Source organism: Hyperolius riggenbachi, chromosome 5 (assembly GCF_040937935.1).
Source record: "Hyperolius riggenbachi isolate aHypRig1 chromosome 5, aHypRig1.pri, whole genome shotgun sequence".
In the NCBI taxonomy this organism is placed as follows: domain Eukaryota; kingdom Metazoa; phylum Chordata; class Amphibia; order Anura; family Hyperoliidae; genus Hyperolius; species Hyperolius riggenbachi.
Genome location: NC_090650.1, coordinates 223,204,508 through 223,217,129, shown reverse-complemented (window position 1 = coordinate 223,217,129; position 12,622 = coordinate 223,204,508). Strand labels below are relative to the sequence as shown.

Genomic DNA, 12,622 nt, shown 5'->3' with positions numbered 1-12,622 from the left:
CATACTCCATGGATGCGACACTGAGCCTGATGCTGCAATGCACTTACCTGCAGATACAGCCATGGAATGCACAGGTGGGGGGGAATTGGCACAGTGAGGCACAGGAGGGGGGGAGGTGACAAAGAGGGACACAATGGAGGTTGCCTGCAACTTACAATATCCGGACCTTGTGATGTCTGCTCTCCAGGGATCGGTGATGCTCGCTTCAGTACATCACACTTCCTGCTGCTGCACATGCGCAGCAGAAGCGAGTGATTGAACACCCATAGGGGGTAGGAAGGTAATCAAGCTTTGTTTGGGGTGGGGCTTTGTTTGAGGGTGGTGCTTAATTCTGGTGTATGGCGCCGCCCAGGACCAACGGGAACTCCAGGCAATGGCCTGAAGTGCTTTAGGTTAAAAGCAGTCCTAATCAGAACTAAAGTTTTGAGTTACATCTGTCATCAAATACCATCCAGGGGTCCCAGAGAAGGTACACTTCTGGGCTATTGCTTTCTTTAATACTTCCTATAGCAGCATGTATACGATCTCCAGACTGTCTGTAGAAGAGCTGTGAGAGGATCAGGAAACTTATGTTTACATGTCATTGTATTTCAAGGTTACATAAGGTCCTTTGCCTAAGGAGTATGTACAATCAGCAGATAACAGCAGCTGAGAAAATGTTTATTAGAATATTGATGTTTACTTGTCCTCACCAGCAGAGACATGAAAATGTTTACTCACTTGCACACTCTGCACTGTTCTATATATATATATTAGAGATGGGACGACGAATCCGGCGAATCCACGAATCCCTCGAATATTGGGAAATATTCGAGATTCGTGGATTCGAATCCCGACGCCATTTTCCACTTTACGAATCCGCCGAATCCCGACGCTGCATCGCCGCGCATCCGCCGCTCGCACTCGTCCTCCTCCGACCCGTGCCTCCTCCGCCCGGCCGCCCGCATACTTTGTATCAACTCACCCGTCCAGTGGAGCGCAGACAGAGCGGCAGACCTCTCGCTGACTTCCTGGTTCCCTCTAGTGACGGCTTTTACAATGACGTCATCAGTAAAAGCCGGTCCGGCCACTAGAGGGAACCGAGAAGTAAGGACGAGGTCTGCCGCTCTGCGCTCCACTGGACATGTGAGTTGATACTTATGCAGGGGTGAGCGAGGAGGCACGGGGGACGGAGGAGGCCATGGGGGTGAGCGGAGGAGGCACGGGGGGGAGGAGCGACACCTACCTACCTACCTACCACTTTACCTACCTACCTGCCACTATACCTACCTAAAGGCCCCCTATACGTACCTACCGGGCACTATACCTACCTACCTACAGGCCCCTATACCTACCTAAAGGCCCCCTATACTACCTACCTACCACTATACCTACCTACCTACAGGCCCCTATACCTACCTAAAGGCCCCCTATATGTACCTACCTACCTAAAGGCCCCTATACCTACCTAAAGGCCTCTATACCTACCTACCTAAAGGCCCCCTATACGTGCCTACCTACCTAAAGGCCCCTATACCTACCTACCTAAAGGCCCCTATACCTACCTACCTACATACCTACCTATACTTAAGGCCTTATACCCTGCTACCTATACTGAAGGTCCCTTTAACTACCTACCTACCTACAGGACACTATACCTACCTACCTACCGGCCACTATACCTACCTACCTACCTACAGGCCACTATACCTACCTAAAGGCCCCCTATACTTACCTACCTACCTACCTAAAGGCCCCTATACCTACCTACCTACCTAAAGGCCCCTATACTTACTTACCTACCTACCTACCTACCTAAAGGCCCCTATACCTACCTACAGGCCTCTATACCTACCTACCTACTTAAAGACCCCCTATACGTGCCTACCTACCTAAAGGCCCCTATACCTACCTACCTAAAGGCCCCTATACCTACCTACCTACATACCTACCTATACTTAAGGCCCTATACCCTGCTACATATACTGAAGGTCCCTTTAACTACCTACCTACCTACAGGACACTATACCTACCTACCTACCGGCCACTATACTTACCTACCTACCTACAGGCCACTATACCTACCTAAAGGCCCCCTATACGTACCTACCTACCTACCTAAAGGCCCCTATACCTACCTACCTAAAGGCCCCTATACCTACCTACCTACATACCTACCTATACTTAAGGCCCTATACCCTGCTACCTATACTGAAGGTCCCTTTACCTACCTAAAGGCCCCTATACCTACCTACATACCTACCTATACTTAAGGCCTCTATATACCCTGTTACCTATACTGAAGGCCCTATACCCTGCTACCTATACTGAAGGTCCCTTTACCTACCTAAAGGCCCCTATACCTACCTACATACCTACCTATACTTAAGGCCTCTATATACCCTGCTACCTATACTGAAGGCCCATATACCCTGCTACCTATACTGAAGGCCCATATACCCTGCTACCTATACTGAAGGCACATATACCTTGCTACCTATACTGAAGGCCTATATACCCTGCTACCTATACTGAAGGCACATATACCCTGCTATCTATACTGAAGGCCCCTATACCCTGCTACCTATACTGAAGGCCCATATACCCTGCTACCTATACTGAAGGCCCATATACCCTGCTACCTATACTGAAGGCACATATACCCTGCTACCTATACTGAAGGCACATATACCCTGCTACCTATACTGAAGGCCTATATAACCTGCTACCTATACTGAAGGCCCATATACCTTTCTACCTATACTGAAGGCCCATATACCTTGCTACCTATACTGAAAGCTACCAATATTGAAGGCACCCATACCTAGCTACCTATACTGCGGGCACCTATGCCTGGGTACCTATACTGCGGTCAACTATACCACGGATCGCACAATTCGTATGTGCAGGATTCGTTAGATTCGGGATTCGAAAGGTTCGAGATATTCGAGAACCTTTTTAGATTCGGATCCGGATTCGGATTCGAAGAAATTGTGGATTCGTCCCATCCCTAATATATATATATATATATATATATATATATATATATATACATATATATGTATATATATATATATATACAGTATTATATGTAATCATATACAGTACGTGTTGCCTAACTAAATTTCTGCTGGAAGTCACACTGAGTATTTTAAGGACAAAAAGAAGCATAAGTGGATTCACCTGTTCTGTCACTGATCATCAGAGATCGGGAAACAATTTGTCAAATATGAATATTCTGGTTGCACAGATACTGAAATTTGCAGGGGTTGGACTGGAACTTTTGCAGGAGCTAATCAGATCTGAGAGGTGCCATTTAATGTATTGGCTGCAGTTTCAGGTCTGTAGATTGCAGAATTAAATTACCTCCATGCAAATTTCTGGTTCAACTGCTGCATATTCCAATTCTTTCACTTATTTCCATCCCCAGTTCAGGCAACCATGTATGACCTCAGCGTTAGTGAGCCCCTCCCCAGTTTAGGTAGCCAGGTGTGCCCTCAATATTAGGCAGCCCCCTCCCCAGTTCAGGCAGCCAGGTATGACCTCAGCGTTAGTGAGCCACTCCCCAGTTTAGGCAGCCAGGTGTGCCCTCAGTACTAGGCAGCCCCATCCCCAGTTTAGGCAGCCAGGTATGACCTCAGCGTTAGTCAGCCCCCTCCCCAGTTTAGGTAGCCAGGTGTGCCCTCAGTACTAGGCAGCCCCATCCCCAGTTTAGGCAGCCAGGTGTACCCTCAGTACTAGGCAGCCCCATCCCCAGTTTAGGTAGCCTTTGGATTTTCCATAATGATCATTTATGAGTTAAAACGTTTGTACAGTATTTTGTTTAAATTGCTTTTGCCACAAGGGGGCCCAGTGATTTCTAGTTATGCCCCTGACTACTACCTAAACTGGGGACACCTATAGACCTGGCTACTTATACTGTACTTAGAGGGGTGTGGGAATGTTGGGGTGGAGGGTCCTGGAGGAATGTTTGGGTGGGAGGTCCGTGGTCCGTGGGGTTGGAAGGTCGTGGGGGGCATAAAAATGTTTTGCTATGGGGCCCAGTCATTTCTAGCTACACCCTTGCAGCCTAGACCAATGACTACACACATGACCTCATCTTCACCTATTTCTGCTCTGTAATAAATTTACTAACGCTCTTTTCGTACTGTCTTACCAAAAACACCCATTCTCTTCTCCTGGCACTCCCGCGGGTGCACAAACACTTCAGTAGAACCTTTCACGACTTGGATCTGCACTCATTCTCTCTAATGCTGCTTCAACCTCTGCTTTCCTTGTCCTTCTCCACTGAGCCCGAGACATTAGCTACACACTTCATTATTTTTTCCCTTTTACTAATGAGTGCTCTGCTGTGTCATCAGTTACCAATCCTGCCAGACTAAACACACTAAACTCCGAAAAGAAAGTCCTAGAGGGGGCAAAAAAATCAATATGGGGAGAAATTCCTATCTAAAAAAAACTCTAAATGACTTCAGGATTACACTATCACATAGCAGCCATGTTCCTCTTCCCTATATCATCACAATAGAAAACAACTGTTGCTATCTTTAGCTTTTTGCTCAATTCCCTAGCTCCTTTTCCTGTGCCCTGCTAATCAGCTGAAGCATTTAACAATTACTTCACTGAAAAAATGAAATCTCTAAATGGCAAGCAAGATACTGCTTGCTTAGCACTTGGAATTTCCCACAATGCAACAAGGTTCACAGACAGGAAACTGTCAGGGCTCTGGCCCTGACATCACACTGTAGGAGGGGTTTCACCACAATATCATCCATACAGACGTCCCTGATGCACTATTAGAGAATAGATAAATCAAGATGCTTGATTGTTCTCTTGCTTGCCTGCATTCCTCTTACAATGCAAAAACAGGAAACTTGGGTGCCCAGTGTCAGACTGGGAGGTGGAAATACTGAGGAAATCCACCTGCTGGCCAAGCAGCAGAAACCCTGTGTTATCACTCCCAATAGAAACCTGCAGCAAGTCTTCACTGTGAGCAGCAACACATGATTAATGCTGCTTGGCCAGCAAGTTAATTTCCTCAGCTTTTCCAGCTCCCAGTCCAACACTGTGGGTGACTGCAAGCCGCAGAAGTTTGGGTGCCCCCATAGGAACCCATAGAAATAGTAGCTGTGAGGGAAAATTTTATCAGGTTCAGGGGCCACTTGCAATGCAAGGCTCAGATAAAATAGCAGGCAACCCCCTCTCCCCCCCCCCTCCTCTCCCCTATGGCAGTTTCTGATAATTTGCAGTTTTTTTTTGTAGGCTGGATTGGCAGGGGGGGGGGGGTTAAGGTTAGGCGTACGGGGGGGGGCAGTTAAGGCTAGGTGTGGGGGTGGTCAATGTTATGAAAATAGGGTTAGGTTTAGCTGACATAAAATATCAGTATCTATTACTGATATTTTACTATCATCACCAGCAACGCAAGAGTAGAATATCTGTAAATTTACAGATATTCTGTCAGCTCTTTCTGGGCACCCAAGTTTTAGGCGGCCTTTTTTTATATATGTGCAAAAACATACCAAAACCTTAATTGAGTTCCCCCAGAATATTCCTAGACTGTGGTAGGGACATTAGATTGTTAGGCCCACAGATGTGTAGTTACTATGCCATAGTCAGTGACATTAATAATGAAATGTATTCCATGAAACACTGCAGAAAAGTGCATATTAACAACCAGCATTTTAAGGTATCACTAAGGTTTGCACGTACAAAATACTCAAAATATGTAACGAACATTAGAGCATATTAATGCTATTTTATGGAAAGAAGAAAACAAAGGGAAAAAAACAAAAACTAAGTATTAGGCCCTAAGTGACTGCCAGAGGTTTTGAGATAAATAGCACTTTCATTTAGCACTTAAAGGTAGATGTAAACCTATGAATAATTTTGCAATGAGGACAGTAGCAGGTTGGTGACATCACGTTGCCTTTGAACAGTTGGCAATATAATAAATGTGGAGCCCCTGATGACTAGGAACATAGGATAATATTCTGTAGCAGCAGGCACATTTTTGATGACTTAAACTTTTATTGTACCTTTAGCAGTTATTACCTTTCCAGCAGAGCAAATTAAAACTGAATTATATATCATTTTAGACATTTAAGTATGTTTTGAATGATGAAAGGAACGCTGTTTCACACCCCGAAGGCAGTATTAAACCTTTGTTTACTCCTAATTTTCATGATCATATTTGCTCCTCTCCACAGGTGTGACTCAGGCTACACAGGTCAATACTGTGACAAGACAGATTTCAACATCCTCTATGTGGTCCCCAGCAGACAGAAGCTCACGCACGTCCTTATAGCAGCCATCATCGGAGCTGTGCAGATTGCCATTATAGTCGCTATTGTCATGTGTATTACAAGGTATGTCATTAAAGGGATTGCTTTTCTTTCTATTTACTTTGTAATGTAATATACATATACTTCATTTCTACCAATAGGCACAATGTCAGCGATTCAATTCATACACAGAGAGGCAGAGACACATTGAAAGTAGAAAGCATACAGTAGAGAATTGAGATCCCGGTAAACAGCCTTCCAGGTAGCGAAGAAGAGCTGTAATATATGTTTGTAGCCTAAAATAATAATAGAGGTTTCAGTTGTGTCCACCTGGAGATATACATTATGTAACATTAGGCTGCACATGGTCACAGGCTGCCTCTGCATCATATTCTTCAAAGGCTGCATGTGTATGTGTACAGCACAGCAAGGAGACAAAACAGCAGCTACTCTGGCAATTTATATGTACTGAGGAAGCTGCACACTGAAAGGTGAATACTCCCAAATGACTGGATGCAATATATATAGATTCTCCAGCACACTATCTTCCACTGAGGGACCTATTACACCCTTTTCCATTCTAAAATTAAAGCAAAGATCTTTGCTTTATACTTTTGCACATATGTGTGAAGCTGGATGCTGCAACAATGCAGCTCTGTATGATGCAATAACTAGTATGATCTACATTAGCATGGTGGTGTAGTTAGCATGCTCGCCTTGCAGCGCTGGGTCCCCAGTTAGAATCCCAGCCAGGGCACTATCTGCATGGAGATTGTATATTCTCCCCGTGTCTGTGTGGGTTTCCTGCTTCCACATCCCTAAGTTTAGTGGCTTTCCCCTAAATTGGCCCTAGGCCTAGACTATGATACATGCACTACATACATAGACATATGACTAGGGTAGGGATTAGATTGTGAGCCCTCTGAGGGAGAGTTAGTGACAAGACAATATACTCTGTACAGCGCTGAGGAAGATGTTGATGCTATATAAATATTAAATAATGATAAAATAACAATACATTAGTGCTGTTTAGCTTCATGACCATGAAGGACTTATTGTTTTGGCTGACTTGGTGATTGACTAGATATGAAGTGTTATTATCCATCAACAGCTAAAAAAAGAGAAAAAACACATCAGGTAGATTGCTGCCATTACAGGGCCACAAAATAAGCACACTGTTACAGAGAAAATGGGGGTTGGCAATGTTACTGGTGATTACACCATCATTGTGGCAAATAGCATAATAAGATCAACATGAGTATTGTATGCTATACATAACACAGGATGCACAATGTGCGTAATTGCGTTCTGTGCACGGCATAAACACCAGCAAAATGACTGTGCGCTTTGTTCACATGGCAGTTTTACCAGCGTTTGTGGATCAACCCCTATGTGACCACTGCTGGTATTACACTACAAGAGTCTGTTCACATTATGTATTGTAGGTGGCTTTTTATTGTACCCCAGTGCAATGCTCTCCATGCAACGCTGGCCCCATACATTACTCTGAATGGGACAGTGCATTAGAATGCATACAACACAGTACATTGCAATACAGCACACTAGTGGAAACAGCAGACATTTATTTATCTATGTGTTCTTATAATCAACTTTGTGAGTTTATGCAGGATGTGTGCAGCATGTGTGCTGTTTACATGGCAATTTGTTGTTTTCTGTTCACACTTTTCCAGCTAGCAAAGCACACAATGCATCATAGAATGCGAACAAACGAGCAGAGAGCACTTTCAGGCAGCTGTTGTTGGAGATTAGCTACTCAGCAGCATGTGTGATCTCGTAGAAGAACATTAGGCACTACAGCAGCTAAAATGAAACGCTGGTGAAAAGCTGTCGTAGAGCTGACAAGCAGCCTTCAAATATAACTCATGAATGCTTTACTCACCAGTCACCACCCAGTTTAAACTAATCATAGAATTCAAGTGGAAGAAAAGTTATTCCTAATTTGGGTTGACTGAATGCAGCTGTTAAGGGCCACCCAAAGCCAGAACTTTTAAAAAATAATGTGCACATTGTATTGCTATTGTTCATGCTAGGAAAATAATGTATGTGTTATAATGTGCACAGCGTGTGCTGCATTATACCTGTGCTTTAGTGCAGGCATTGCGCAACGCACATAGGTTGATCAACTAAAAGTTAGTAAAATTAACACTACATAAGTCAGTAGAGTAGTGTCCATTGCACAATTAGTGTAGCTCACTTGTGTAACACACTCATTATTAATACTTATGCCAGTAGATTAACACACATTGCACAATTAGCGCTGTCTGCTCATGGCAATTTGAAAGACTTCATAGTGCCAACTTAGCCTTGTGGATATACACACAGTAATGGGAAAAATAAGGTTTGCCCTCTTTCAGTTCTAAGCTTTTACATATCATGACATAGTAAATCATCTGGCTTAAAATAATAAACAAATAACAGGGGGAGTACTGGATGATCAGCATTGGCCTGCATATCATATCCCTCACCTTCATGTCTCTCCACTGGCTGAAAGCAAGGGAAGTGCTACAGGAAGAGCTCTTAGATGTCATACATGTGTGAGGGAGAGAGATACACAACAGTACAAAACATGACAGTGGAGGGGTGGTAAGACACACTAATGCTTTGCTAGTCCGCACTAGCCAAACCGTTTTTTTATTTTTTTTTATTTCAACCTTTAGATTGTCTTAAAGCTGTCATGATCACTTAAAGACGACCTAAACTCTTCCACAGGAGAGAAGGAAAACACAGAGAAACCCACCCTGTGTGTATTTCGAGACAACAGCCTGTCTATTTCTCCCATGTCTGGAAGTAATGGTCCACTGTAATTTGAGCTGTCATCTCTTTCTGATCTGTGCAGTGGGTATGCCATTCAGACAGGCTATATGTAAACTCAGGAGGTTAACTGTTTCTGTGCTCCCATGACATCAGGAAGTAACGACTTTGCAACATCTCAGTAGGATTTCTGTGGGCTGCAACAAAGAAATGTGTTTCTGTATAGGTTATTATGCCATTGCTTATCTTTTAGAACAGAGAGGAAGTCCTGGGTTTAGGTCTGCTTTAACTTGACATGAGTTCTAAGCAATTGAAGATAATGTGTATTGTACTTTTAGTATGTGTGTTGTATTGACTTATTGCTCTTTATAGTGATTTGAAATAAAAATACAAATTCCATTTTATTTTCTGAAACAGGAATTTTTAAGATATTACAAATAAATATTCCAGTTGTTTTAGTACTGTTAATGTACTACAAGAGACAGCTGCCTTACTATTGCAGTAAACTAGTCTCCAACATTGCAAGACTTGGTGACTAGGCTATATTGTTCTGTATGGAAGCTAACGTACCTAGGATTTTCTTGTGCCTACTACGATTGCCAGTTAGACTAGCAGGTGAAGTGCTAAGTGAATATCACATTTTGTTCTGTGATATTTTATAAATTAAGGGAAAAATATATTTAATATTAATTAAAAAATAAATAAAGCAAACAATAAAAATACACTGCATCTCCCTTCTATATGGAGTCCACCTGTTTATGGAATAAAACCTCAGGTCTGAGTAGTAAATTGTGTCTGCCCATTGCTTCCTCACTAAGCTGCTTCCATAGACTCACTGTCTTCACTGTCTTTACATAGTAATACCCAGAGTCCACCTGAAAACGTTTGGTCCCAGAGCCTTCTGTTATGCCACTCCTACATTATGGAACTCCTTACCTCAGCAGATCATGACAGCTCCATCTCTGGACGTGTGTAAATCCAGACTGAAAACCCACCTGTTCAATTTGGCAGAATTATAATGTTTGTTGTGTTAATACTTCATCCTACTACCATTTGCTGAATCTGAGAGAGACAGTGCTTTGAGTCCTATGGAAGTAAAGCACTATAAAAATGTTATTGTTATTGTTAGATCAATGCCTGTTAATCCTACCACTAATATCACATGACTGGAGATGGTGACAGTTGGCCAATGGTAACAGCATAGTGAGGCAGAAAGTGGTAGGCACAATTCACAGCTTATTTGCATACAAGTTTGTTATAAACTACACCTGAAGTGAGAGGGATATGGAGGTTGACGTATTTATTTCCTTTCAAACAATGCAAATTGCCTGGCTGTCCTGCTGATCCTCGGCCTCTAATACTTTTAGCCAAAGACCCTGAACAAGCATGTAGAACAGATGTTTCCGACTTCATGCTTATTTCAGGTGTGTGGTTCAGAAACTACTGAAGCTAGAAAGATCAACAGGACTGTCAGGCAACTGGTATTGTTCAAAAAAGAAATAAATATGGCAGCCCCCATAAGCCTTTCACTTCAGGTGCACTTTAAGCTGGGAGAAGAGAAAGCTAAAGTCATTACACAGGGAGAATGATCAAGCCAAGGCTGTTAGCTGCACGAGTGTTTCTAGTGTGCCATTGTAATTTTGAATACTTAAGGGCTGCTTATGGAAGACTCCAGTTTTAGAACGTTTGTATTTGATTTCTGTAAACTAGTGTCTTTGAACAGAACAGGAATTTCACAAAATGAATGTGACTATATTTAGCTGTCTTAATTATGTTTAATCTATATTGTTTACTTGTAGGAAGTGTCCAAAAAACAACAGAGGGCGCCGACAGAAGCAAAACCTTGGTCACTTCACTTCAGACGCTTCATCCCGGATGGTGTAGCCTCAGTGTTTTTTTTTCCTTCATTTATTTTTTATACTTGCATTCACCATGTGATGTACATTTTTATTATATCTTTTTTTAAAGAATGGAAATATTTATTTCAGAGGCCTTATTTTTGGACATTTTATAGTTTAGCCTTGTTGTTCGTCTGTTGTACTTGCAAAGCATCAGCACTGGCAGCAATGGACTGATACAGGTTTTTTGTTTTGTTTTTATTTTGTTTTTTTAATTGTGCTTTTTATGTATCTTTTTTATTTTTGGAAACACAGTCCACCAGTTCTCAGTATCTGCTTTTACATGGTTGTAAATATGTCATATTTTACTCCTACCATGTCCCAAATGTGAGAGTGTTGGGGTTCAGCCACACAATTTGGAAAGGTTAGTGCACTGAGGGCAGTTCAATGTTTATAAATTTTTGATGTTTATAGAATATGTAAAAATAATTTTAGCTGCCAAACTGTTTTTCAGCCAGGTACAGAACAATCTACATTTTGTAGTCTAGTTTTGAAAAGTCTGCTTAGCAGTATGATATAGATTGTAGCTTGTTCTGAATCTGCATAAGTCAAACTGTACAAAATGGTGGATGTTATGTTCACTGCATTCCCACAGGTGGTTGCTCCTATGGAACACAAGCTCAGACCTTTATATGGTTGTAGATATTAAAACAACATCAAAAATGTAATAAACACCTAAGGCTTGAGCTAGTCTTAGTCTTTTTTCTAACCAAACTTCGTAGAAGACACTGTGTTTAAATAGTTATTTTAATGTTTTATAGATCTTAGTTAAGTTTTTGCCCTTTATTTTTTTTCAAGGCACTGGCTATCGCATGATATGTGAATTGTATTCTGTGAGTAGTTGTAACATGTTCGATATGTTCTATGGTTTCTAATCCTGATATTTATAAGCTGTTGGGCCTGTTCATGCAGGACTGAGGATTGCAGTTGGTACATTGTTCTGTGGTGTCCATACCTGTAACTGTTTTGTATATCTTTTATTTATTTTTTAGTTGATTGTGTCTGTGACTATCTGTATTTTATACACAGTCGCTGAATGCGGAAAAGAAAAATATGAATCAGGCACCAAATACACCACACCAACAATACCAATTGCTCCTGTGCCACACTGAACCCTTATGAAAAGAATAAAAAAAAAATATTCCCTTCTTTTTTAATACAAGTGTTATATTTAATAATATGGGTAAAAAAAGGTTTCCTTAGCTCTGGCATCCAATGGTTCTCACAAAACTTTTGTTACATTTAGATAAATGTTAAAATTAATGTATAATAAAATTTGGAACTGTTGATCAGCATACCTATGTTTATTTGATCACCATTGCAAAAATTAAAGGCTGCTTTAATAAATATTTTACCTTTTTCCTTAACAAGGCAAAAACTATTGTTTCATTATGAATCTCTGATTTTCTGATTTGAATTTATTACATTCATTTTGTTTTATCAATAAACAACTTACTAGGCTCTTTCAAACTATTACTGTTAATGTATTACCATTAATGTATGGTTTAGCTGTGTAGACTTATGCTGGGCATACACGGGTCAATCCGGCGGCCGATTAGCCGCCGGATCAACCCCCGCCGCATACCCGCTCATCCCCGCTGGTGCTTCTTATCACCCGCTCGATTTGCCGCTATTGTCCGCCCGCGGAGATCGAGTGCGGAATCGATCCCCGTGGTAATTGGACACGTCGGA

General features: G+C 41.9%; 1 protein-coding gene across 4 annotated transcripts in view; it reads left to right on the top strand.

The window, feature by feature from the left end:
- TMEFF1 (transmembrane protein with EGF like and two follistatin like domains 1) overlaps nucleotides 1-12,217 on the top strand; it is a 312,349-nt gene extending 300,132 nt beyond the window's left edge. For all 4 annotated transcript variants that reach the window (XM_068236701.1, XM_068236699.1, XM_068236698.1 and 1 more), the window contains exons 9-10: nucleotides 6,186-6,344; nucleotides 10,832-12,217. In XM_068236701.1, the coding sequence (XP_068092802.1) occupies nucleotides 6,186-6,344; nucleotides 10,832-10,916 (244 nt within the window). In that variant the 3' untranslated portion in view covers nucleotides 10,917-12,217. The remainder of the gene's footprint in view (nucleotides 1-6,185; nucleotides 6,345-10,831) is intronic.
- Nucleotides 12,218-12,622: the final 405 nt, after the last annotated feature.